The sequence below is a fragment of the Triticum dicoccoides genome, chromosome 2B, assembly GCF_002162155.2.
Source record: "Triticum dicoccoides isolate Atlit2015 ecotype Zavitan chromosome 2B, WEW_v2.0, whole genome shotgun sequence".
NCBI classification, from domain to species: domain Eukaryota; kingdom Viridiplantae; phylum Streptophyta; class Magnoliopsida; order Poales; family Poaceae; genus Triticum; species Triticum dicoccoides.
This window is the reverse complement of record NC_041383.1, coordinates 167,801,326-167,828,205: the sequence shown is the minus strand read 5'-3', so window position 1 is coordinate 167,828,205 and position 26,880 is coordinate 167,801,326. Positions and strand designations below refer to the sequence as shown.

Sequence of the window (26,880 nt, the reverse complement as noted above, 5' to 3'; positions counted from 1 at the left end):
ACAGGATCATCCGGCACGTCCGGAGCTCAACTAGCAATCCGGCCTCCGCCCTAGTCCCAGTCAAGGGGCAAAATTTGTGCCGCGCGTACACAACTATGCACATAAAATACCCTGGGCATAGGCGGAGGCACGACCACGACACGGTCCACAATGTGGTTCGACCGCCCCAGGACACACGCATCTTTGCACCCCTTGTTTTCTTTCAGGTCCCTATCTTCAGGAGGCTCTTCCAAAAGACTAGCTATCGGACACATAGTGGGACGGACACACCAGGAGGACAAGAAGCTTGGCATACAAGGGAATCCTCAGGTGGTCTCTGATAATGATCGTTATACCTGTTTTACATAACCGCATACCGCCCGCTCCTGGTCAGGATGTGTCAAACAGTCCTATTCTGCTTATCGCACTACTTGTATATGTACGCTTTGACGTATCATTTGAATAACAAGGGAAAATAGTATACAGCGTCAGCTTGCTATTACGTTTATTTACCCCTTTCCTTTACTGCTTATTTATTATACCCGTGCATTTTGGCACGACCAGTTTGCCAGGAGCTTCAGTACCCCATAACCTGGCAAGACAAGTCCGAACACTTTTGAATAGTGTGGCACCCCGAACTTATAGCACTATATGCATCAACTCTGAATCATGTCTTGGGTCAATAGTTGGGTTTGCCCGGCTCCTATGTTTTGGTACCTTACATTCCACTATATCGACTAAGGTAGCGCAGGGAGAACTACTATGATTGTGTCCCAGTTCTTCCGGACGAGCACCTCAGTAGAGAAAGCCGAAAACTGACTGTCATGATAAGGCGAGAGATGGTCGTTGTTCGAGAGGTCTCAAATCCTTCAAGATTTTTTCCGCTTTAGGCGAGGAATCGACCTCGTCCAATTTAGGCATGTATAGCGCCCCGAGTCCAGCTTTCCGGATACTATGGGCTTAGCCAAAATTTAAAATTGTAGACTTCTATGGCTAAGTGAGAGCGATAAAGCCGTATAGTCCGATTGCCTCATTCGCGGCGCTAAACACCTCCTTAAAAGGACCAAAAATTTGGATAAAGAGTGTGTATACTTATCCCGAACACCCCAGTACTAGTTGCATGGGGGCAGAAGTCGACGACTGGCCAACTCTCAAGATTTTATAAACGGCCGCATAGAAGGTAATATTTTAAATTAACAAGCGCCATATAGCGCACATGAACTGGTTTTCATATAACAGGATGACATGAGTACATTCATTCGAACATTACATCCTTAGTACATTCATCCGCTACAAGGCGGGCACCCTTAATGACATTTTCATAATATTGTTCGGGGTGGCGATGCTCCTTGCCCTTTGGCGGCCCATCTGTCACCAGCTTCTCGGCATCCATCTTCCCCCAGTGCACCTTCGCACGGGCCAAGGCCCTGCGCGCACCCTCAATGCAGACAGGCCACTTAACGACTTCAAGTCGCGGACATGCATTCACCATCCGCTTGACAAGGCCGAAGTAGCTGCTGGGCAGGGGCTCGCCAGGCCACAGCCGGACTATGAAGTCCTTCATGGCCAGTTCGGCCGCCTTGTGAAGTTCGACCAGTTGCTTTAGCTGGTCGCTCAAGGGCATCGGATGTCCGGCCCCAATATACTGGGACCAAAATAGCTTATCCGTCGAGTTCCCCTCCTCAGCCCGGTAGAACTCTGCGGCATTAGAGATGCTGCGCTGTAGATCCACGAATGCTCCTGGAGAGCTTCGAACTCGAGTAAGTAAAAGGAAAGTTTCCTTCACATGCTTGCTTTGCATAACGAAAGTCTTACCCACAGCTATCTTCTTGGCCGCCTCAATTTCCTGGAGGGCCTTCTGGGCTTCGGCCTTGGTGTCTAGTTCACTCTGACGGGCCTTCGCAAGTTTCCGACTCTTGCGTCTTGGAGTCATGCTCCAAGGACTCAATTTTTTTACGAAGTCCTGAAGCTCTTGCTGGACCTCATCAACTCGCGCCTCTTGTTTTTCATGCTCGGTGCGCTCCTTGGCCGCTTTGTTTTTAGCCTCGGACAGTGCCTTCTTGAGGGCTGCCACTTCGGTCATGGCCCCTAGTAAAATTCATCTTGCTTCTATTAGCATCAATGATTTTTTCCTTTATATAACATTCAGATGGGGTATTACTTACCTTTGTTCTCCTCGAGCTGCCTCTTCATGAGGCGGAGCTCTTCTTCGGCCCGCCCTAGGTTCAGCCTCAGTCCAGAGACCTCCGCAGTGGCAGCGGCGGCGGCCAGTAGCGACGCCTGCTTATTCACATAGACATAATATGATTAGACTCCTGGGAATAATATTTGATCCTCTGTTCGGTTTTTCTTCCTGAACACCAAACAAAGCATCAGGGGCTACTGTCTATCATGTGATACTTTCTCATAATTTAAATTACTTACCTCAAAGCCTGTCAGGGGGCTGGCGTAGGCTTCGGTCAATCCGCTTTTGGCGGACTAAACCTTCGCAATCACCGTACTCATAAGAGTACGGTGTCCTTCATCAAGGGAAGCACTCTGAAGCGCTTCCACCAAGTTATCCGATGCCTCTAGATGGACAGAGGTCATCAGCACAGGCGGCTCTCCCCCCTTGGCGGGGGTTGCCTGCCTGAATCCGGAACCACTGGAGGTTCCGATGCGGTATCCGGCTGGGGGCCAAGCTTGCTGCGGCCCCCCTCCATGGGGATCCCCCCCCCCATGAGCCCGACATCAGGGGTCTCGCCTTGAGGCGTCTCTAGGACTACCTCCTCTTGGCCCGGTATCCTCTGAGATAACACCTCGGTGTCATCCGTGGGCCAGGGAGTGGAAGCCGTCGGGAGCGTATAGTTGTTCATCTCCGACGAGCTCAAGGACCCATCCGAGGAGGATAAGTCGATGTGCGCTTTGGACGGACTGCACAAAACATATATTGCCATAATAAGAAGCCATAAAGCTAAAACATGCAGGAAGTATTCTGGCATACGAATACTTACGACTTCGCCAGGGGCTTGGCTCTGGGTAGCCACTCCTCCTCGCTGTAGGCGGCGGTCGTGGAGTGCTCCCGAAGAAGGGTCCTTCCCTTCTTGGACCCTTCGGCCTCCATGGAAGGGGCGGCCTTCCTTTTCTTCTCCCCCTCGGTTTGGGGGAGAGGGTTTTCCTCCTCCTCCTCCTCATTGTCGTTGGAGGAGTGCGCCTCGGTGTCTTTGGACGATGAGTCCGACACCACCTTGCGCCGGAGACTTTTCCTGGTCCCTGTGGCCTTTTTCTTGGCCTTATTCTCCGGCACCTCATAGGGCGCCAGAACCAGCATCTCTGTCAGGAGAGCGGTTGCTGGATCTTCAGGCAAGGGAGCCGGACAGTCGATCCGCTCCACCGTCGCCACATACTCCTGTTAAATCAGTACGGTGGCTTAAGTTCCTCCCACGAATAAACTGAGGAAAGGCACATCTTGCGAGATGTAGAGTGCTTACCAAGTTGGCGTGGCGCTTGGCGCTGAGTCCGCGGTCCTCGGTGGTGGGAGCAGGAACTTCGCTGGCCTTGAACAACACCTTCCAGACATCCTTGTGCGTCATGTCGAAGAGCTCTTGCAGTGTCTTGTGTTGGGCCGCGTCGAACTCCCATAGGTTGAATGCCCTTCTTTGACACGGGAGAATCCGGCGAAATAGCATGACCTGGACCATGTTGACAAGCTTGATCTTCTTGGTTATCATATTCTTGACGTAGTTCTGGAGTCCGGTCAGCTCCGCAGACGCGTCCCAGGCTAGGCCCTTCTTCTTCCAGGAGGTGAGCCGCATGGGAATGCCGGATCGGAATTCGGGGGCCGCCACCCAGTTGGCATCACGCGGCTCGGTGATGTAGAACCACCCCGATTGCCACCCCTTCACGGTCTCCACAAAGGAGCCTTCGAGCCAGGTGACGCTAGGCATCTTGCCCACCATGGCGCCTCCGCACTCCGCCTGCTGACCGACCACAATCTTCGGCTTCACATTGAAGATCTTCAGCCACAGGCCGAAGTGGGGCCTGATGCACAGGATGAAGTTGGGGGCCAGATCATGAAAATCCAGCACGTAATAGAACATGAGCCCGCGGACAAATGGGCGGAGGGAGAATCCCAGTCCGCGGATGAAATGGGCGAGGAACACAACCCTCTCGTGGGGTCCTGGAGTCGGAATGATCTACCCTGCATCCGGGAGCCGGTGCGCGATGTATGTGGCCAAGTATGCGGCCGCCTGAAGCTTCGTAATGTCCTCCTCCGTGACGGAGGAGGCCATCCACTTGCCTCCCTCTCCATACATGTTTGGCTATACGGAGAGGGTGAGAACTAGGGCGCTGGAGCTCGAGCATGCGAGAATGGATGAGCGAAGAAGGAAGAAGGCGTGGGTGAAAGAGGAGAATCCCTACCTCTTTATAAAGGCGGTAGAAACTGTGCGCCTCCCCACTTGTCTGTTAAAATCTCTTATTTCCCAAGCGCCATGATTGATGGCGCGGTTGGGTTACCCATACCCGTATCGATGAGAATCCCGTGATAAGGGGACACGATCTCTGCTTCGACAAGACATGTCAAGGAAACCGCCTCGCACTATGTGCAGTAGCTGGTTATGAAAAACGGTTCGAATAATGACTAGACCGTGGCGTCATGCTATAAAAAGTTGTCATCATATTAGATTTGTGGAATATTGTGCTCTCTACAGTGGTATGTGGAATTTGTTTGGTAGAGCTGGGCACGATCCTTGTGTTCTAAACCTTCTATGGAGTATTCGGAGAAGGAACCCGCCATGCAATGCCGAAGACAATCTGCGTGCCGGACTCGTCATCATTGAAGCCTGGTTCAGGGGCTACTGAGGGAGTCCTGGATTAAGGGGTCCTTGGACAGCCGGACTATATACTTTGGTCGGACTGTTGGTCTATGAAGATACAAGATTGAAGACTTCGTCCCGTGTCCGGATGGGACTCTCCTTTGCATGGAAGGAAGGCTTGGCAATTCGGATATGTAGATTTCCTTCTCTGTAACCGACTCTGTGTAACCCTAGCCCCCTCCGATGTCTATATAAACTGGAGGGTTTAGTCCATAGAAGAACACTCATAATCATAGGCTAGCTTCTAGGGTTTAGCCTCTACGATCTCGTGGTAGATCAACTCTTGTAATACTCATATCATCAAGATCAATCAAGCAGGAAGTAGGGTATTACCTCCATCGAGAGGGCCCGAACCTGGGTAAAACATTGTGTCCCCTGCCTCCTGTTACCATTAGCCTTAGACGCACAGTTCGGGACCCCCTACCCGTGATCCGCCGGTTTTGACACCGACAACGACACCGTATGAATTATGGTTTGGGAAGAAAACTAAGTTGTCATTTCTAAAAGTTTGGGGATGCGATGCTTATGTCAAGAAACTTCAACCTGAAAATCTCGAACCCAAGTCGGAAAAATGCATCTTCATAGGATACCCTAAGGAAACCATTGGGTATACCTTCTACCTCAGATCCGAAGGCAAGATCTTTGTTGCCAAGAATGGGTCCTTTCTGGAGAAAGAGTTTCTCTTGAAAGAAGTAAGTGGGAGGAAAGTAGAACTTGATGAAGTATTGCCTCTTGAACCGGAAAGTAGCGCAGCTCAGGAAAATGTTTTTGTGGTGCCTGCACCGACTAGAGAGGAAGTTAATGATGATGATCAAGGAACTTCGGATCAAGTTGCTACTGAACTTCGTAGGTCCACAAGGACACGTTCCACACCAGAATGGTATGGCAACCCTGTCCTGGAAATCATGTTGTTAGACAATGGTGAACCTTCGAACTATGAAGAAGCAATGGCGGGCCCAGATTCCAACAAATGGCTTGAAGCCATCAAATCTGAGATAGGATCCATGTATGAAAACAAAGTATGGACTTTGACAGACTTGCCCGATGATCGGCGAGCCATAGAAAATAAATGGATCTTCAAGAAGAAGACTGACGTGGATGGTAATGTGGCCATCTATAAAGCTCGGCTTGTCGCTAAGGGTTATCGACAAGTTCAAGGGGTTGACTACGATGAGACCTTCTCACCCGTAGCAAAGCTGAAGTCAGTCCGAATCATGTTAGCAATTGTCGCATTCTATGATTATGAAATATGGCAAATGGACGTCAAAACGGCATTCCTTAACAGCTTCCTTAAGGAGGAATTGTATATGATGTAGCCGGAAGGTTTTGTCGATCCTAAGAATGCTAACAAGGTATGCAAGCTCCAGCACTCCATCTATGGGTTGGTGCAAGCATCTCGGAGTTGGAACACTCGCTTTGATGAAATGATCAAAGTGTTTGGGTTTATGTAGACTTTTGGAGAAGCCTGCGTTTACAAGAAAGTGAGTGGGAGCTCTGTGGCATTTCTCATATTACATGTGGATGACATACTATTGATGGGAAATGATATAGAACTTTTGGAAAGCATAAAGGCCTACTTGAATAAGTGTTTTTCAATGAAGGAACTTGGAGAAGCTGCTTATATATTAGGCATCAAGATCTATAGAGATAGATCTAGACGCCTCATAGGTCTTTCACAAAGCACATACCTTGATAAGATATTGAAGAAGTTCAATATGGATCAGTCCAAGAAGGGGTTCTTGCCTGTATTGCAAGGTGTAAAATTGAGCACGGCTCAAAGCCCAACCTCGGCAGAAGATAGAGAAAAGATGAGTGTCATCCCCTATGCCTCAGCCATAGGGTCTATTATGTATGCCATGTTGTGTTCCAGACCTGATGTAAACCTTGCCGTAAGTTTAGTAGGGAGGTACCAAAGTAATCCCGGCATGGAACACTGGACAACGGTCAAGAATATCCTGAAGTACCTGAAAAGGACTAAGGATATGTTTCTTGTTTATGGAGGTGACGAAGAGCTCGTCGTAAAGGGTTACGTCGATGCTAGTTTCAACACAGATCTGGATGACTCCAAGTCACAAACCGGATACGTGTATATTTTGAATGGTGGGGCGGTCAGCTGGTGCAGTTGCAAGCAAAGCGTCATGGCGGGATCTACATGTGAAGCGGAGTACATGGCAGCCTCGGAGGCAGCACATGAAGCAATATGGATGAAGGAGTTCATTACCGACCTAGGAGTTATTTCCAATGCGTCGAGCCCGATGACTCTCTTCTGTGACAACACTGGTGCTATTGCCCTTGCCAAGGAGCCCAGGTTTCACAAGAAGACTAGGCATATCAAGCGTCGCTTCAACTCCATTCGTGAAAATGTTCAAGATGGAGACATAGATATTTGTAAAGTGCATACGGATCTGAATGTCACAGATCCGTTGTCTAAACCTCTTCCACAAGCAAAACATGATCAACACCAGAACTCTATGGGTGTTCGATTCATCACAATGTAACTAGATTATTGACTCTAGTGCAAGTGAGAGACTGTTGGAAATATGCCCTAGAGGCAATAATAAAATGGTTATTATTATGTTTCCTTGTTTATGATAATTGTCTATTGTTCATGCTATAATTGTATTGACCGGAAACTGCAATACATGTGTGAATACATAGACCACAACATGTCCCTAGTGAGCCTCTAGTTGACTAGCTCGTTGATCAATAGATGGCCATGGTTTCCTGACCATGGACATTGGATGTCATTGATAACGGGATCATATCATTAGGAGAATGATGTGATGGACAAGACCCAATCCTAAGCATAGCACAAGATCGTGTAGTTCATTTGCTAAAAGCTTTTCTAATGTCAAGTATCATTTCCTTAGACCATGAGATTGTGCAACTCCCGGATACCGTAGGAATACTTTGGGTGTACCAAGCGTCACAACGTAACTGGGTGGCTATAAAGGTACACTACAGGTATCTCCGAAAGTGTCTGTTGGGTTGGCACGAATCGAGACTGGGATTTGTCACTCCGTATGATGGAGAGGTATCTCTGGGCCCACTCGGTAATGCATCATCATAATGAGCTCAATGTGACTAAGCAGTTAGTCAGGGGTGTCGGTGTCAAAACTGGCGGATCTCGGGTAGGGGGTCCCAAACTATGTGTCTAAGGCTAATGGTAACAGAGGCGGGGGACACAATGTTTACCCAGGTTCGGGCCCTCTTGATGGAGGTAATACCCTACTTCCTGCTTGATTGATCTTGATGATATGAGTATTACAAGAGTTGATCTACCACGAGATCACATAGGCTAAACCCTAGAAGCTAGCCTATGATTCTGATTGTTGTTGTCCTACGGACTAAATCCTCCGGTTTATATAGACACCGGAGGGGGCTAGGGTTACACAGAGTCAGTTACAGAGAAGGAAATCTACATATCCGAATTGCCAAGCTTGCCTTCCACGCAAAGGAGAGTCCCACCCGGACACGGGACGAAGTCTTCAATCTTGTATCTTCATAGTCCAACAGTCCGGCATAAGTATATAGTCCGGCTGTTCGAGGACCCCCTAATCCAGGACTCCCTTAGTAGCCCCTGAACCAGGCTTCAATGACGATGAGTCCGACGCACAGATTGTCTTCGGCATTGCAAGGCGGGTTCCTTCTCCGAATACTCCAAGGAAGATCTTGAACACAAGGATTGTGTCCGGCTCTGCAAAACAAATTCCACATACAACTGTAGAGAGCACAATATTCCACAAGTCTAATCTGCTGACAACTTTTACCCAGCGTGACATCATGTCGCGGCATGGTCATTATACGAACCGTTTTTCTCAACCTGCTACTTCACATCTTGCGAGGCTGTTTTATTGGCACGTCTTGTTGAAGTAGAGATCGTGTCCCCTTATCACGGGATTCTCATCAATACGGGTGTGGGTAACCCAACCACGCCATCAACATGGCGCTTGGGGAATAAGCGAGTTTACAGGGCAAATGGGGAGGCGCATGATCCCTGCTGCCTTTATAAAGAGATAAGGATTCCCCTTTTTCATCCACGACTTTCTCTTCCTCTGCTCATCCATTCTCTCTTTCTTGAGCCCTAGCGCCCAAGCATTCGCCCTCTCCGCCCACAAAGGCCCTCCGAAAATGTCCGAATTTGGAGCGGGAGGCAAGTGGATGGCCTCTACCATCCAGGAGAAGGATATCAAGAAACTTTGGGAGGCCGGGTATCTGGCCAAGAAGATCGGCCACCGCCTTCCGACGGCGGGACAGATTGTCCCTAATCCGGAACCCCCCGAGAGGGTTGTATTCCTCCCTCACTTTGTCTGCGGGCAAGGGTTTCTCCTGCACCTGTTTGTTTGCGGCATTATGTATTACTATGGGATTGACTTTCACGATCTATCTCCCAATTCCTTCCTCAACATCTCGACATTCATCGTCGTATGCGAGGCCTTCCTCCGCATCTCTCCACACTTCAGATTATGGCTGAAGATTTTCAATGTGAAGCCCAAGGTGGTGAGCGGTGAGCACGCGGAGTGCGGAGGAGCCATGGTGAGCAAGATGCCCAACGTTACATGACCATCGGGTACCTTCAATGATTCCGCCAAAGGGTGGCAACAACAGTGGTTCTATGTCACTGAGCCATGCGGCACAAAGTGGGTCGCAGCTCCCGAATTCCGATCTAGAGCTCCATTGCGGATTACGTCCTGGCCCAAGAAGGGTCTGAACTGGTCTTCGCCAGATGAGTTGTCAGTGCTTCAGGCGCGCATCAAGGGAATGGAAGACAAGACTATCAAACTTGTCAACATAGTCTAGGTGATGCTAGCTCGCCGAATTCTCCCTTGTCAACACAGGGCTTGCAATTTATGGGAATTCGACCCGGCCAAGCACCAGACCCTGCTAGAGTTCTTTGGCTCATCGCACAAAGACATCTGGAATGTGCTCTTTAAGTCCGGCAAATCGTGGCCGGATTCAGCCGAGGACTGCGGGTACCAACTGTCCCTACCCGCGAGCTCGGTAAGTCTTTGTATGTTGGCAAGTCATACACATTATCTATGTAATCCAAGGGGAATGCTTAATGTGTTTTTCCACAACTCTCCCAGGGGTGGACGAAGAAGGCGGGGCGGATCTACTACCCAGCCCTGCTGCCAGAAGAACCAGTCATCCCACTTCTGACGAAGATGTTGGTCCTGGAGCCTTACAAGGCGCCGAAGAAGAAAGCCAAAAAAGAGGCTAAAGCGACCAGTGGCGGCCTTTGTCACCAAGGCACTTCGGACACGATATCCGAAGAGTCCGAGGCCCGCTCTTCCTCCAAAGAGGAAGAGGAAGAGGAGGAAAGCCGACCCCCCCCCCCAGCAAGGGAGAGGAAGAAACGGACGACCTCCACACACTTGGAGGCTGAGTCGCCTAAGAAGGGTAAGAATCCCCTCCCGGAGGAATCCGCCACCGCCGCCGACAGCAGCCCGGAGTGGGATCCCAGGGTCCATCCCCTGGTGAAATCGTGAGTATATAAAGCCCGGACACGTTTGTATATCAGGACTCACTATCATACAGCATTCTAACGCATTGCGTCATATCTTTTTTGTAGTCCGGCCAGGTCCCGCGCCGAACAATCCTCATTAGAGGATTCGCTGGGTTCGGATGCTATGGACAGTGGGACACCCCCGACGGCCCCCTCCCCTAAACACGTGGATGACACTGGGGTATCGTCCCGAAGGGACCCAGGCCAAGGAGGGGGTGGGAAGACCGTCAAGGTGGCGCCGTAGGGTCAAACCACCACGGCCGGACACATGGGTGAAAAAACTCCCATGGGCACCGACGGCGGGGGCTATCCCGAATTCGGCCCCCAGCCGGACACACTTCCGGAGACCAACCACGGCTCCGGAATCAGGCAGGCAACCTCCCTTGATAGAAGGGGGTGCGCCTGTTCCACCGGCAACCTCAGCCCAACCAAAGGTGTGGGATACCTTATCAGCAGCGCTGAAGAGCACCTCCATCATTGAAGAACACAATGCCCTTATGGGTACGGTGATCGAGAAGATTCAGTCTGCTGAAAGCGAGCTAAATGAAGCATGCATCAGCCTTATAACGGGCTTTGAGGTATGTTGTGAGGTTTTGAAGAGTGTTATAATATAGATAGTAGCCCCTGATACACTGTTCGGTGTTCGAAAGAAAGAACCGGACAGAGGATCAAATATATGTTCGCAGGAGACTTACTTTGAGGTACCTCTCCCTCTTTTGTTTTTTATAAGCAGACGTCTGTAGTGACTGTCGCCTCTCATACTGCGGAAGTCTCCGGACTGAAGCAGAGTCTGGAGCGGGCCGAAGAAGAACTCAGCCAAGTGAAGAAGCAGTTGGAGGATAACCAAGGTATGCAAAAAAACCTTGTTCGCATTTAGCGCGAATGAATAGTTGAGTATGACGAATTTTTTTTCATTATGTGCTCTAGGAGCGATGACCGAAGTTGAAGCTCTTAAGAAGGCGGTGGCCGAGGCCGAGAAGAAGGCAGCCACAGAGCAGGCTCTTTGTAAAAAGCACGAGGCCAGGGTTATGGAAGCTGAGCAAGAGCTCCAAGAGGCCGTGAAAAAATGCGAGGTCTTGGAGTAGAGTTTAATAGAGAAAGAATCCAAACTCACCAAGGCTCGTTAAGCCGCACGCGATGCCCGGCACGAAGCCCAAGGCACCCTGCAGGAAATCCAGGAGGCGAGGGAGATTGCGGCGGGTAAGGCTTTTTCTATGCAAAGAAAATATGTGAAGGGAGAAAATCATGTTACTAATTTGAATTCGGATTTCTCGAGGGGTGTTTGCGGAACTGCCGCGCAGCATATCTGATGCCGCACAATTCTACCACGCCGAAGAAAAGAGCATTGCCAAGAAGCTCTTCTAGTCGCAGTATCTGGCACCAAAGTATCTGGTGCCTTTTGCCGATCAACTAAAGCAGCTTATCGAACTGCATAGGGCGGCCGAACTAGCCATGAAGGATTTAATTAGCCAGCTGTGGCCTACCGAGGCGATTCCCTACTTTGGGCTTGTGAAGCGGCTTGTAAGTGCATGCTCTCGACTCGAAGTCATCAAGTGGTCGATTTGTATGGAGGGTGCGTGAATGGCCTTCGCCCACGCAAAGGTGCACTGGGCGAAGATGGATGCTGAAAAACTAATGACCGAAGGACCGCCTGAGGGGAAGGAGCACCGCAAGCCCGAGTTATATTATGACAGTGTCCTGAAAGGATCCCGCCTTGTAGCAGAGCAATGTGCCAAGGACATTATATTCCCATGAATACATTCATGTTGTCCTATGTAATGTTAAACAAGGTCATTTGTATTATATAATGCCTATTATTTGCAAGTTTTACCTCCTGTGCGGCTGTTTTGTATATTAATCTTGAGAGTTGGCTAGTCGTCGGCTTCTGCCCCCATGTAAGAAGCACGGGGGTGTTCGGGATAAACCTGAACACTCTTTACCCCAGTTTTGGGTCCTTGAAGGAGGTGTTCAGCGCACGAACCAGGAAATCAGACTATAAGGCTTTATCACCCTCACTTAGCCATAGGAGTTTGACAAAAGAAAGGTAGGCGCAGCCCCTGGTGTTCGGAAGACCGCACTAGGGGCTCTATAGGCACCTGATCGGAAAAAACCGATCCATCGCACGCTGCACTACTTATCGCATAATGCAGAAGAAATCCTTAAACATTTTGTAACCTCTCGAACAGCTGACCGACTCTCGCCGCATCATGACAATCAGTTTTCGGCTTTCTCTACTGAGGCGCTCGTCCGGAAGAACCAGGACGCAATCACAGTAGTTCTCCCTTTACTACCCTTTCCGATATAGCGGAACATAGGGTAGCAAGCACAGGAGCCGGGCAACCCAACTATTGACCCAAGACATGATTCAGAGCCGATGCATATAATGTTATAAGTTCGGGGTGCCGAACGACCGTGAAGGTGTTCGGACTTTATTGTCGTATTATGGGTACTACGAGGCCCCTGGCATATTAAGGTGTACCGTAGTGTACGGGTGCCATTTGACAAAGAATATCAATAAGGAAGAACAGCAAGTAAGCGTCATATAAAGCCACATGTTGTAATTGAATGATACGTCGAGGCGTACGAGTACAAGTAGTGCTATAAAAAGAAATATGACTTCAGAACCTGCTAAGACCGGGTGGGGGACGTTGTGTGTGGATCCAGGTTATAATCGGATGGTCATCGAGGGGAATATCTAAGGATTCCCTTACGCGTTCGAGCTGTTTTCCTCCTTGGTGTATTCGTCCCCTCATGGGTCTGGTCGCCATGTCGCCAGTGATATGGCCTTCACAAAAGTGGTCCTGCAAGAAAAATGCAAAAAATGTTTGTGTGCCACGGAGCGGTTAAGCCGCATTGTGTGGCCTGACCTAGCTTTGCCTCCGCCTGCCGCCGGAGTGTTTAATTGAGCTCTTAACGAGATGGGCTATCCTGCTGCATAGTAGCTCGGATTCTTTCGATGGTGTCCAGGAACCTGGCATTAATTGTTATGACGCCACGCGGATCGGGCATCTTGAGCTTAAGATAAGCGTAATGTGGCCCCGCGTTGAATTGAGCGAACGCGGTTTGTCCGAGCAGTGTATGATAGCTGCTGCGAAAAGGGACGATATCAAAGACTAACCCTTCGTTACGGTAATTATCCGGGGGTCTGAAGACTACCTCCAGAGTGATGGAGCCTGTATAGCGGGCCTCTGCGCCTGGTATAACACCTTTAAAGGCGGTTTTAGTGGGTTTGATCCTTGAAGGATTGATTCCCATCTTGCATGATGTATCCTAATAAAGCAGGTTCAGACTGCTGCCTCCGTCCATGAGGACTCGTGTAAGGTGGAATCCGTCAATTATCGGGTCAAGGACTAGTGCGGATGAGCCGTCCTGGCGGATATTGGTCGGACGATCCTTGCGGCCAAAGGTGATCGGGCCGGACGACCATGGGTTATACTTTGGGGCGACTGGTTCCATTGCGTCGACATCCCTAGGTGTGCGCCTCTGCTCCCGCTTAGGAATATGGGTGGCGTTTATCATGTTCACTGTTTTGATTTGTGGGGGAAACTTCTTTTGCCCTCTTGTGTTCGGTGGCCGGGGCTCCTCGTCGTCGTCATCGCTTTGCGACCCCTTCTCCTTGTTTTTGGCACCTGAACTGCCGGCTTGTTTGAAGACCCAACATTCTCTGTTGGTATGATTGACTGGTGTTCCTAGGGTGCCGTGAATTTGGCATGGACGGTCGAGTATACGATCCAGACTGGACGTCCTCGGGCTGTTTCTTTTGAATTGTTTCTTCCTTTGACCGGTATTAGAGCCGCTGAATCTGGCATTTACGGTCGTGTCTTCGGTGTTGTCGCCATTATTTCGACGCTTGTGTTTGCTGCGTCGGGGCTTGCCGTTGTTATCTCTTGGTTTAGAGGTCCCAGGCTTGCTTGAGATGATGTTGCTACGAGCTAGCCAGCTGTCCTCGCCCGCACAGAAGCGGGTCATGAGTGTCGTAAGGGCTGCCATGGATTTCGGCTTCTCTTGGACAAGGTGTCAGGCAAGCCACTCGTCACGGATGTTGTGCTTAAAGGCCGCTAGGGCTTCAGCATCCGGACAGTCGACAATTTGATTCTTTTTAGTTAGGAAACGACTCCAGAATTTCCTGGCTGACTCTCCGGGCTGTTGGGTTATGTGACTCAAGTCATCAGCGTCAGGTGGTCGCATGTAAGTGCCCTGGAAGTTGTCAAGGAATGCGTCTTCCAGGTTCTCCCAACTGCCAATGGAGTTTGCCGACAGACTATTCAGCCAATGTCGAGCTGGTCCCTTGAGTTTTAGTGGGAGGTACTTGATGGCATGTAGATCATCGCCGCGGGCCATGTGAATGTGGAGAAGGAAATCTTCAATCCGTACCGCAGGGTTTGTTGTCCCATCATATGGTTCGATGTTGATGGGCTTAAACCCTTCTGGGAATTCATGCTCCATTACTTCGTCAGTGAAGCATAGGGGGTGTGCGGCGCCTCTATGCCGGGCTACATCGCGACACAGTTCGGATGAGACTGGTCTGCTGTATTCAGCCCGGACGGATTTGTATTTAGTATATCCGGCGTGGCGGTCATTGTCACACGTTGGGGCGCGCCCCCGTGATCCGTAGATCGATCTTGGTTGTCCTACTTTGTTTTTCAATTTGTCTCGCAGGTCATGCGTGTAGCCCCGGGCCTTCGTATTTTTGTTTGTTTGGCGACGGGGTGCAAATTTGGAGTTGCACTTTTACATCACACATCATCTGTTGGACTTGCCTCTTTTCTAAAGATGTAAAATGCATTTTTTTGAAGATGTAACTGTTTTAAATCTCCAAATTTGCATCTTATGTTGGACATGATTTTAGAGGGGTGAAATTTACCCAGTTTGATTTCTGATGCTCTCTCATTTCTTTTGGATTAGTTTGAATTGCATACCACATATGTCACTGTGGCTCCAGATGCTCTCATGTCACCAAAATGACGCACCTGAACTCCAACAAGGAAAGAATCATCTGCTTTTCTCCGCCTAATTCCTGCGTGCCAGCACACAGCTGGGCAGCTCACAGCTAGGATCACACGACTCCAGCCCCCAAACCCAACGGCTCCGCAGTCCGCACCAACCCCTCCCCCTCGCCCCAACCGCCGCCCTCCTCGCCCCAACCGGAAGAGCTGCCCCTCCCGCAACCGGGCGGATCCCGCTAGGCGGAGGCGGAGATCCAGCAGCCGCCATGGCGGCGAGCGACGTGCCCATGAGCCCCGAGCTCGAGCAGATCGACGGCGAGATCCAGGACATCTTCCGCGCCCTACAGTGAGCCAGATCTCCCTACCTTTTTTTTTTGTCGCCGCAAGGCTGCTGTTTCTTGAAACCTTTTAGGAGTACCAATTTCGTTCGTGGCTGTTCTGCAAAAGTAAAGAAGGTTTACTGGCATCAGATTTCGCATACCCGTGCTCAGACTGTGGCTGGTTGTTTCCCGTGCTGGGTTGGTTGATTCTGAATTTCTGATGGGCGGTGGTTGTTTGCTGCAGGAATGGGTTCCAGAAGATTGACAAGATCAAGGACTCCAACAGGCAGTCCAAGCAGCTGGAAGAACTCACTGGGAGGATGAGGGAGTGCAAGCGGTAAGTCTTGTTATCGAACACTGCCATCGCTGTTCCTACTTGAGCTGTTGAGCATGCAATTTCAGATCTTCTGCGTGTGGCATGATGAAATTTTGCAACCTCTTTACCTGGAGAATGTACCACTCCGAGTTCTCATACCATGTCTTAATTCTAGTAAATATGCCCGCGACTTCTTGCAGCTTAATCAAGGAATTTGATCGTGTACTCAAAGATGAGGAGAAAAGGAATACTTCTGAGGTCAACAAACAGCTAAATGACAAGAAGCAATTTATGGTCCGTGGTTTCCTTTATTCCTGTCTTTGTTGTGTCATGTTCCACACATGTATAATTTGTACCTTTGTGTGTTATGGCAGATCAAGGAGTTGAATTCGTATGTCACCATGAGGAAGACGTAAGTACACTTTTTTTTTTCATGCTGTCTATAGATTTGAAGGATGTAATTTCGCAAAAAATCACTGATAAACAACATATTCTTAAACTTCATATATACACCTCCTGAAACTGCAATGTCTTCCGTCCCATTGTAAATCTCTTGGTGCTAATAGATGTGCTCATCGGTCGTCATGGTGTTGCAGGTACCAAAGTAGCCTGGGTAACAAGAGGATTGAACTATTCGATGCTGGTAATGACCAGGTAGCTGAAGATAATGTTCAAATGGCATCAGGTAAAATTAAGTAATACTCCCTCCGTCCCATAATATAAGAGCAGTTTTGACACTAGCTCTAATATTATGGGACGGAGGGAGTATAATTTTGCGTTATTATTAATCTTCTCATGAGATGTTAACATTCTCATCCAAGTACCTCATTATTTTTTGCAGAAATGTCAAATCAACAACTGATTGATTCTGGAATGAAACAAATGGACCAAACAGACCAAGCTATTGAGCGTTCGAAAATGGTGCACTGCAAACTTTCACTTTCTTTTGTTGTTCACTCTTTCATAAGGTATTTTTACAGAAGTGTCGGAACGAAAGGAAATTTACAGAAATTTCTTGTTGTAGGTTGTTGCACAAACTGTTGAAGTTGGAGCTCAAACTGCTACAACTCTAACACAGCAAGTAAGTTTTCTGGAATAATGAAATTGGATGTTTCTTGATTTCAAGTATGTTCTGAATGGTAGTTCGGAAACTATATTGCGCCCTTTTAATGCCTAAGGGATAGTTCAACTGTGGTTCCTATTCCGTTTCTCCATTTCAAGTATATTCACAACACCTCTGTAAACCAAAGGCAGCAACATCCCTCCAGTTCCTTTATACTGAAGGAACTGTAAGGTGTATCGATCAATCTGTATTTTCCGGAGAAAACCGCAAAACCAGAACCAGTGGGTCTGTTTAAACTGGAGACTGTTTTCAGGATAGCTTTGTAAAACCCAAGTAGGATGTGTAAACCTTACTAGGTTGAAGAATCTTGTTTATCGATCTGTTATAAGTTGTGGTTTGAAGTTCAGCTTTTATGAGCTTTACCTACCAATGGTGCCATACCCTAGTTCTCATAAGTTATCTATCATTTTTCAGACTGACCAAATGAAGAGAATTGGCAATGAGCTAGATTCCGTTCACTTCTCATTGAAAAAGGCTAGTCAAATGGTGAAAGAGATTGGTCGTCAGGTTCTCTCTCCCTGTCCTTACATGTCTTTGTTTGGTATATGTGAAGAGACAATGGCTGAGACTTGCAATATTTGTTGTCGCAGGTTGCAACTGACAAATGCATCATGGGGTTTCTGTTTTTGATAGTTTGTGGTGTGATTGCGATCATTGTTGTCAAGGTATGATATGCGCTGTGTTAGTATTTGTATTGGGTATGAATAGGATTAGTTGTTTTAGAGGCTGTGGCTGGTTTAGGAACAAGCCCTCCATGCTTGCATGTTCAACTAAAAGCCAAGTTCCTCTAGAGAATGGAAATACGTTACTGTCAGTTGAGTTAGCTGCTGCAATTAGCTCGTTTCCTGACAAGAGTATACATTGGAGATAAAATGTCGGATGAAAAAGTGGGGATAATGAAATTCTGTGCACATTCAGTGGTGGAGTCAGCTGCTGCACTTAGCTAATTTCGTGATAAGAGGATGCAGAGAAAATGTGCAGTGAAAAAGTGGGGACAACTTAGTCAGTAATGTTAGAACAAAATGACTTTGCATCAATTTTGGAAAATAAAGGAGGCAAAGCAAAATCCCCTCTGGTAGTTTGGTGGAGATAAAAATGACTCCTGCGCCTATCTAAATTCTTGATAAGAATATGGTTGGAGATAAAGAATCCCATGACAAGTGTCATCGCATGCATACTTGCTTTGTCCCAAATTGGCAAAACAAAATTTGATTTTGACTTTTACACACTTGTTTTCCTACTTGCAAATGATAATCTGACCTTGTCTTTCTCGCAGATCGTCAACCCACATAACAAAAGCATCCCAGACATCCCGGGACTGGCGCCTCCTGCCCCTCCTGTGCAGAACCGGAAGCTGCTATCCGTAGATCCTTTCAGAATGCTCTGAGCATTCGGGAATGGAAGTCTCGTGCCGTGCAGGTCTCTCGCCCTGAAGCCAAAACACACGATGTCAACTGTTCCATTGGTGCTTGCTTGTACATTATCCCCGTATGTAATTTTCTTTGATCGGTTCATTCTTTCCGCATTGGTTGCTGTTAGCTTCGGATTGTTAGTAGTACGTCGGTTGTGTGGTGTTTAAATTGCCTGGCTTTCTTGGTTGTGTACATGCGTTAGTGGTGACCAGTGAGAGTTATGTGATTATTGTTTGCTCGTATACCTTCCTAAAACCAGCCGATTCTATTCATTATGAGCATGTGAATGTTGTCCATCCATTATCCTGGCCTTGTGAGCATGTGTAATTCATTTTGCTGCTGAAATGCCTTGTCAGATCCCAGTTCTGGTGGCAAGATCCTACGAGTATAATTGTAAATCGAAGAAGAAATTGGGGATAAGCTGGCCGAATCGAGGTGACAGATTTGTATTTAAGTAGTATTTGTAATGTACTTGTTCTAGGCCAGAATGAGGGGAATAATTCTAGATACCTATTCAGCCACAACCCAGCTGTTATATACGTTCAACTTTAACTTAAGATGAAAGTAACGAAAATTACTTTTGGAGGCCGAGCTCCATGGAGGTCGGTTTTGAAGAATTTAAATTCATCAGAAAATCGTATTTTACATTTCAAAAAGTCGGTTTTGAAGAATTTAAATTCATCAGAAAATCGTATTTTACATTTCAAAAAATTCTGAAAGAACATACATACATGGAGGCATAAATTTTCAGAACGAAATAAGTTGAAATGAGGGTTGTGCAAAAAAAAACATGGCTTTTTGGCACATGATTGTTCATCCCCAAAGTCATGAATTTATTTATTTTTGCACAGATCACATTTGAAGGTATTTCATCCTAAAATTTACACGCATACGCATCACATCCTTTTATACTTGTACAATCTTTTTAGATTTTTTTTAAAACTAAAATGTTTGAATTTTGAATTTTTCAAACATTTCAGCCTCCATGGAGGCCGAACTCCGAAACGCCCAATCTATAGTTCTTGTGTCTTAAGCAATCTCAAGCCACCGAGCGAGGTTTAACCCGAGCGCTGATAAAGCTAACTGAAGAAACTCGACGCTTCGTCAGGTTCAGGTTCTGACATGCTTGCTCCCTGAAGTACATTCATTTTGTTGCTGAATGGTTGCAGCTGCATATAGCAGTTTTGCATAGATATATTCAAGTAGTTCTACAAGCGACAGCGGCCATATTACACAGTTAGACAGCAAGCTCTCTTGCATGCCATGTGGGGACGAACAAACATGCATGTTCGATCTGTAGTGCCCACCACATTCCTAAACCCTAAACCCCAAGCCAACGAAATGGTTAATCGACGGGCGGATGCAACTACAGGGGAGGCATTGCTGAGGGTCGCACATCCTCCTCTTCCAACAGCAGATCGCTGAAAATGGGATCAGCAAGGCAATCTCTAGCAGAACTGCACGAGGAAAGCCGTTTCTTGAACGACCGGAGCTCTCTCTCGTCTGTGGAGTTGCACGCCTAGCAAAGTGTTAACAAAGTTAGAGAATCTGGCAAATTTGACCTCCCGGGATTAACAAAACCAATGTGAATTCCTGAGTCGTCAGAAAAGTAGCGACTCACCTCGTACTTCTTCTGTAGCACAATGTCCACAAGGTAAATTAGCCAGACGACATTTGTCTTTGGGAAGCTGCAATAACACAGGTACATGATCAGCACATGTCATGTCAGCAAAATTTGCAGTTCAGAAGAAATAGCTAATTCATTTGTAATTCCTATCCCGAGCATTTGTTTTGGTTCCATTTGATAGTTAATTATGCATTTATGCACAATATTTTTGCAACTGAAGAACCAAGATGGTCATTTATGTTCCATTACAAACAAAGAAGAATTTTAGCGAAGAAAACTCTGCTGTGATATGCAAATTTACCTGCCTTCCCAGCATTCCTTGGTAATTTGTTTCATCTTGCGGTAAGTTTCTGCCTGCATATATGAGAACCATGCATTACGATAGCTCAAAAGGGTTTATCATGGTAATCTGAATATTAATCATCTGAAAACCTGCTTGTCTCCTTTTGCTCCTTTAAATAAATCAGGGTCCTCAGACAGGTCAAGAAAGAGAATGGCATTCCCTGGAGATTGACATTACAAAGATAAAAGATTATCAATGTATCGGAAACATACGGGGAGCCATACGTCTTCAATGTTCTATCATCACATTGCTTTAGGGGAAGGCTATTGCATTTGATATACAACTTTAAACTTTTTATGAAGCCAAACGTTATCCTGGTGACCGGTTCTAAACATGTTATCCTGGTGACGCCCACTTCCTTCATGAATTTCAACTGCATTATGCAGTCAAACGTTATATTTGTAAGACCCATTACGGGAATAAGGGATACTGGGTCCAGCATGTATTTGTAAATTTCATTTTTACTATTCTACAATTTGGCTTTCCTATGGCTGAGATAGTTGTATGATTCTCACAGCTCGCAAATGTATTAAATAAACTTAACCGATTTCACTTTTTTGCATAGTTCTAGGAAACTTAATCCATATCATAATGTAAATCACAGCGCAATCAAAAATTGCACAAAGAGAATAAGCACAGTGTAGTTCTAGGAATCTTAATCCATATCAAAAGGTAGATTGCAGAGCAGTCAAAAATTGCACGAAGAAAATAAGCACAAGCACAATGAATTCCGACCAAAAAGTCAATGTAAGCACCTGTATTGATCCGAGAAAGAGTGAAGTCAATTATGGAGATGGTCAAACCAAAAGTTCTAGCACGAATCCTCTTCCCTTGAAGAGTGATGCTCATTGTATGATCCTTGTTTGACATTTCATCACGAGCCAAAAGAATATTACCCCTGCCATGCACCTTATGGTGGTAAGTGCCCATTAATAGCTAATACTGCATATCAACGAGAAAGAATAAAGTGGAATCCTAGGCTAGACATGAATGAGAAGCAGCATTGAAAGGACAAACCAATGCAAATCTCGATGTTCAAATTCACAGGCACTCTCAGCTACAGCTAAGGAGGCAGTAACCTGCATCAAGGATGTTAATTTAGTTATGCTAGCAACTTTGTAGTTCAAGTAAGAAAGTAGTTTAGGAAATGCCAAGTGCATACTTGAAGCAGTAGACTGCGAGCCTCATTATAGTCGAGTAAAGCGAATTTTTCAAGGTCTCTCCCACCGTCTGCTTGTACAAAGATAATATAATGCTGAAACAAAAGTTACATGTGTGAGGATAGGTAATTGAGGAAACATGGTTCTCAGTCCTCATTGATGCGCCAACACAACGAGTAAATGATAAGTGGTCTATTTGATCTAAATTCTTACCTGATCGTTTGAAAAGTCCTTTGGATGATCATTCTCAGATTCATGTTTGGAATCCCAATCTTCCCAAGCACTAATCAGTGAAGGGTCATATGGTCCCTTACAAACCCAAAACCTGCAAATACGCAGAAGTGAGGACCATTTATGATTTCATACTAACTGTTATGCATGATCCTGCACAGACAGAATCAAACATCTTACATGTTGTATCACATAGGCCTCATCAATTTTTTGTGGTTCTAGGAAACACTGAGTTGTAACATTTTAAAGGGATATAACATACAAATTCTTCAGACGAGTGCTATGGTTATGTTTGGATGGTGGCCAAAACCCACCACACCAATTCTTTGTTCTGCCAATGCTTCTTTATCTACCCTAGTTCATTTTTCTTTCCAATGTTGGCCAACTTATGGGCAAGCAAAAGCTTCACCACATTTTGGGTAGCCAACTAATCGGTAGGGCAAGCCTGGGCTCAAACATACCACCCTATATGTGTAGTAATTCCGGTAAAAAAACATGCGCAGTAAATATGTATGCATTTTTTTCCACGGAAAGGGACATACTCTTTAGTTTCAATGAAGCCATCACATGAATAGTCTTTTGCTTTATCTCGCTGGCCCGTTCTCAAATTATTTAGTGTTAGACAAAGCAAAGCTTCCTCGAGTACTTCTTCCGATTTCTACAAAACAGAACCATCTAATGAGTAGCACAAAATTTCAGAGTTGAGAACAACACAAATGAATGAAATAAACCTTCTGGGTCTCTCCATTGACCAATGAATCCCCATCGAAGGGAACTACTTTACAGACAGTGCTTCCAGCCCTGTAGGCCTCGCCGTAAGTTCCTTCACCAAGCTTCACTATGCTGCCTAACTTGCTGCTTTCACAAATATCTTTGTCAATTGATAAATAAAAGCAATAGTGCAGGTAAAAAATTAAATTAACTCATAACATGTTATGACAAACTGATCTTCTTTCAGCTGCCCAAAAAACAGAGTAATGACAGATTTATGTGGAAGGTTGAAATACCTACCAGTAAGCAGAAAAAACATCTGCTAAAGTAGCTGGTGCAGATTGCCTGCAAACCATGAGAAGTTGTGCAAAGGCAGTCAGAGCTTCACCACTTGATGAGGGAATGCTGGTGCGGGGGGGTTCCTCAATGTTAAGCTCACTAAAGGACGTGACAATGCTAGTTTCGCCTGCAATGTTCTTTGTACTCTCATTAGTGTATCCTGAAAGGATTGTCCTTGTTGGGTGCATCCCTGACCCTCTGTCCTTTTCAGGTGTCCTATAACCTTTTTCAGAATAATTTTCTGTACTGCAGTTACTGTTGACTGATGGGACAAGTGGGGTCTCCATGATATTAAACAATGGATTGGATGTTGCACATCTTGCAAGCTTGAAGATTTTCCACCTCTCCAATATTGCAGGCAGATCATGCAAAATGGTACTCTGCTCCATCCCTCCTGCCCATGTGCCAAAGTTCTTGGGCGAAGGGCTCTCTTCCATCAGCTCAAAAGCATCGACTTCTTCAAAATAAGCCTTTTCTTTACTCAAGTCGGGTGGCCCTCCAAGAGGTTTTTTCTGATAAAAGAGAAGCTAGCTTAGAAGGCAAACAACTTTAACATTATCAGTAAGTATGCCTGAAAAATGTTAGCCGCACCACTCTGTTACACGGTTTTGGTGGTCGTTTGAGTGCTCTGCAGAGTTTCTGTTGAGGCTGAAGATTTGTCCCGGGAGCAAAAAATATACTTTCCCGCCCTCTATCAAGTTTCACCAAAACAATGTCAGAGGTAAAAAAAAGGAGATCTATAGCACTAAATTTCAGTAATTAAAATGGGGAACATCCTCAAAAAGCAAACAAAGGAGACAATGCACATGGAAACAAACACTCTCCACCCTCATGTATTCTATTGTGAATGACATGTTACAGGCTGAGAGAATGCCAGGTTTAGCTTACTACACTCCAATTTGATTGATGCAGCAAAATGCTAACAGGAAGTAAGCCTAACTCAGTTGAGTGGGGGAGTGGATGCACAATCAGACCCAGGTTCAAGATGCAAATTTGGGTCCCAATTCTTCTCTATTAACAGAACATGTAGTTCCTCCTGCAAGTTCCTTCAAAAATACTCCCTCCGTCCCATACTATAAGAGCGCACCAGTGTAAAAAATGCGCTCATATTATGGGACGGCGGAGTACTAACGGAATTTATTTCAAAAGAACACACAACATATTTTCAGTTCAAAAGAATAATATTCTGCAACCAAACAAAATGATTGCACCAAAAGTTGCAATCTTCATAGTTTATGCTGCCTAGGTCGCTAAATTTTTTCTTGTTTCAAGAAGGCCCATAAAACTAGCTTACTTTTGCCACTTAAGTAATTTTCTCCGTCAGTTAAACAGTAGCGATGACATCCAAGTACCTAAGACTTGCTCCGCAGCTTAAATATCAATACGTCAAAAAATCAAGGTAATTTCGAAGTCCACTATAATGACACATACTCCCTCCATTTCTAAATACTCCCTCCGTTCCTAAATATTTGTCTTTCTAGCATTTCAAATGGACTACCACATACGGATGTATGTAGACATATTTTAAAGTGTATATTCACTCATTTTGCTCCGTATGTAGTCACTTGTTGAAATCTCTAGAAAGACAAATATTTAGGAACGGAGGGAGTATTTATCTTTTTAGAGATTTCAAATGGACTACCACATACGGATGTATATAGACATATTTTAGAGTGTAGATTCACTCATTTTGCTCCGTATGTAGTCACTTGTTGAAATCTCTAGAAAGACAAATATTTAGGAACGGAGGGAGTACATAACAACAGAATTCATGGAACAAAAGAGGTTAAAAAAGGGATTTTCCCCCTTTTAGACTAAAGCCACTGTAAATAAGGTGGACATCTCCTTAAGACAACTGTAAAACTAGTGATATAAGGGGGATCCCACGAAGCAAAGCAATTTAACAGTTGCCAGCTTCAGGTTGAGAAAAGGCACTTGAGATATCAATGACAGTAAAGTCTCTAAAACGTCTACTATTTGTTTACAGAGGGAGTACTATATAAGATGCATTGATTCCCTAACATTGCACCTTGAAACACATCGACGTTTGGATTCGAACACCACAGAACCACATCAGAAAGAGATGGAAGGGGATTGCTAAAGGGAAAAACGAGAATGAGAACCTTAATCACATGCTAACTCATATGAAGGGCTTGCTTTCTCTAGCTTCACCACTGAACTATCCACAGATAAAACCGACTCCACTCCTGGGACGAGCAAGCCTTTCAGAAGGCTTCCCTGAGAAGCTAAGCCTCACACATAAGGCTTCCCTTATAAGCTAGCCTCCTCACATAAGGTTCAGAGGTTGTTTCGCTGCCTACGTGGAAAGATACAAGAGTTGGCAGTACAGACAAGGTGCTCGACTGAACTTGTTTACTACTTGTGATACTAGTATTGACCAGGCACATAGATGAAACACAAGCAAGGAAAGACTAAATACCCTTTTCATCAAGGAATAATGAGAGAGAACAGCTTATGCGATTGGTCGTGCATAAGTGTTCACGAGGGAAAACGAAATGAATAAGACAAGATAAGACCACAATCAATATAATGTATTCAACAAAAACGAAAAAAAGGAACTTACATTTTTTTTTTTGGAAAGAGAGCAGTAATAAATTTCAACTTGGTATGGAGCTAGGCACGACTACAGGTGGATAATGGCCGGAGGTAGCACTGAATCACGGAAGATCAACGCCTCCAACACAGGCCAACGGCCGAACACTGAAACACGCCCACAAAATGCAACGAAATGACTGAGGCGCACCTGATGGAGAGCGACCGGTTCCAGCTGGTCCGCTTGACCGGCGCGAAGCTCGGCCGGTTCTCGACAGCCGCCGCGAAGCCGCCTCTCCTGAGCGCACCACAAAAAAGCACGGCGGGATCAGCGAAACCCTAGGACCGACCAAATCCCCCCACGCCCGCCGCCGCCGGCCCCGGCACTTACGCGTCCGCGTTCCTCTGCCTCGACGCCTCCTGCGCCCGGCGGCGCTCGTACACCGCGCCGATGCGAGGCCCGCCGCCGCCGCCGCTGGCCAGGATCTCCGCCCACGCGTCGCCGCCGCCGCCGCCGCGAGCGCCTGCAGGAGAGAGAGCGCGCGGTCGGGTTAGTGAGGGGGGCGTAGAGGGCGTGCGCGGCCAGGGCTCGCGGTTCGTACCTTCCCGTGCCGCCACGGCCATGGGGCCTCGACAGAGGGGAGTGAGAGCGAGGGGACTGCGGGGTATGGACGCGGAGCGGAAGACGAAGTTTTCAGGGTGGAGCGAGCGAGTTTGAATTTTGAGTTTGGAGTTTGGACTTCCCCGGCCGTTGCAATGCCTTGAGACCAAACACGTGCGTGTTCAAACGGCCCGTGCGATACGCTGCCATGGCAGCCGGTTTGTTAGGGTATAGCCGTATAGGATAGCTCGGTGGTTAGCTGATCCATGCAAGCGCTCGAACATACGCGCAATCCTTATGAATGCACACGTGTACACCTTTAAGAGATTGACCTGACATAGCATCTTGAGATTTATGAAGTTGTCGTAGACGTCTCGTCGTCAACGGAAACGTCTCTTTCCACTGAAAGTGCATCGCCGAAAATCATGTAATAAATCCAGGAATAAGACGAACACACTTGAACCTTGGTGGACCGGGGATATCATTGTTCCTTTAACCATCCAACCACAGGTTGGTTCGCCCTTGTATATGTATTTATACCAGTGATGTCAGTGAGAAAAGTGTGCAACAAATCAGTTCTCTTTCTCTAGCTTACATGGTATCAGACGCTCATCCTTGATCGTCTTCGCTTTCGCTGTCTCCTCGCGGCCATGGCCTCTCCTTGCTCCTCCGTCTCCGACAGCGGCCTCAATCCTTTCGCCGCCGTTGAGCCCGTCAACGCCGCCTCCCTCCACCACCTACACATCTGAAAGGATCGATATGGTTGACTAGAGGGGGGGGTGAATAGGCAACTAACAATTTTTAAGCTTTTCTTTATCAATTTAAACCTTGCAACAAAATAGGTTGTCTAGATATGC

At 46.7% G+C, this 26,880-nt stretch overlaps 2 protein-coding genes across 2 annotated transcripts; one reads left to right on the top strand and one right to left on the bottom strand.

Moving 5' to 3' along the window:
- The first annotated feature begins 15,394 nt into the window (after positions 1-15,394).
- LOC119362818 (novel plant SNARE 13-like) lies at positions 15,395-18,758 on the top strand. Its single transcript, XM_037628081.1, has 10 exons — positions 15,395-15,633; positions 15,852-15,944; positions 16,124-16,217; positions 16,298-16,335; positions 16,520-16,608; positions 16,765-16,844; positions 16,948-17,004; positions 17,461-17,553; positions 17,637-17,711; positions 18,323-18,758. The coding sequence occupies exons 1-10, from the start codon at positions 15,554-15,556 to the stop codon at positions 18,431-18,433; spliced, it is 810 nt and encodes a 269-aa protein (XP_037483978.1). The 5' UTR covers positions 15,395-15,553; the 3' UTR covers positions 18,434-18,758.
- Positions 18,759-19,567: 809 nt separating this feature from the next.
- LOC119362817 (serine/threonine-protein kinase haspin homolog) lies at positions 19,568-26,061 on the bottom strand. Its single transcript, XM_037628079.1, has 15 exons — positions 26,025-26,061; positions 25,814-25,946; positions 25,634-25,720; positions 23,461-23,560; positions 22,831-23,381; positions 22,551-22,674; positions 22,362-22,477; positions 21,802-21,913; positions 21,591-21,683; positions 21,446-21,507; positions 21,184-21,326; positions 20,518-20,588; positions 20,387-20,439; positions 20,080-20,146; positions 19,568-19,977 (listed from the first exon to the last, which is right to left on the bottom strand). The coding sequence occupies exons 1-15, from the start codon at positions 26,044-26,046 to the stop codon at positions 19,825-19,827; spliced, it is 1,887 nt and encodes a 628-aa protein (XP_037483976.1). The 5' UTR covers positions 26,047-26,061; the 3' UTR covers positions 19,568-19,824.
- Positions 26,062-26,880: the final 819 nt, after the last annotated feature.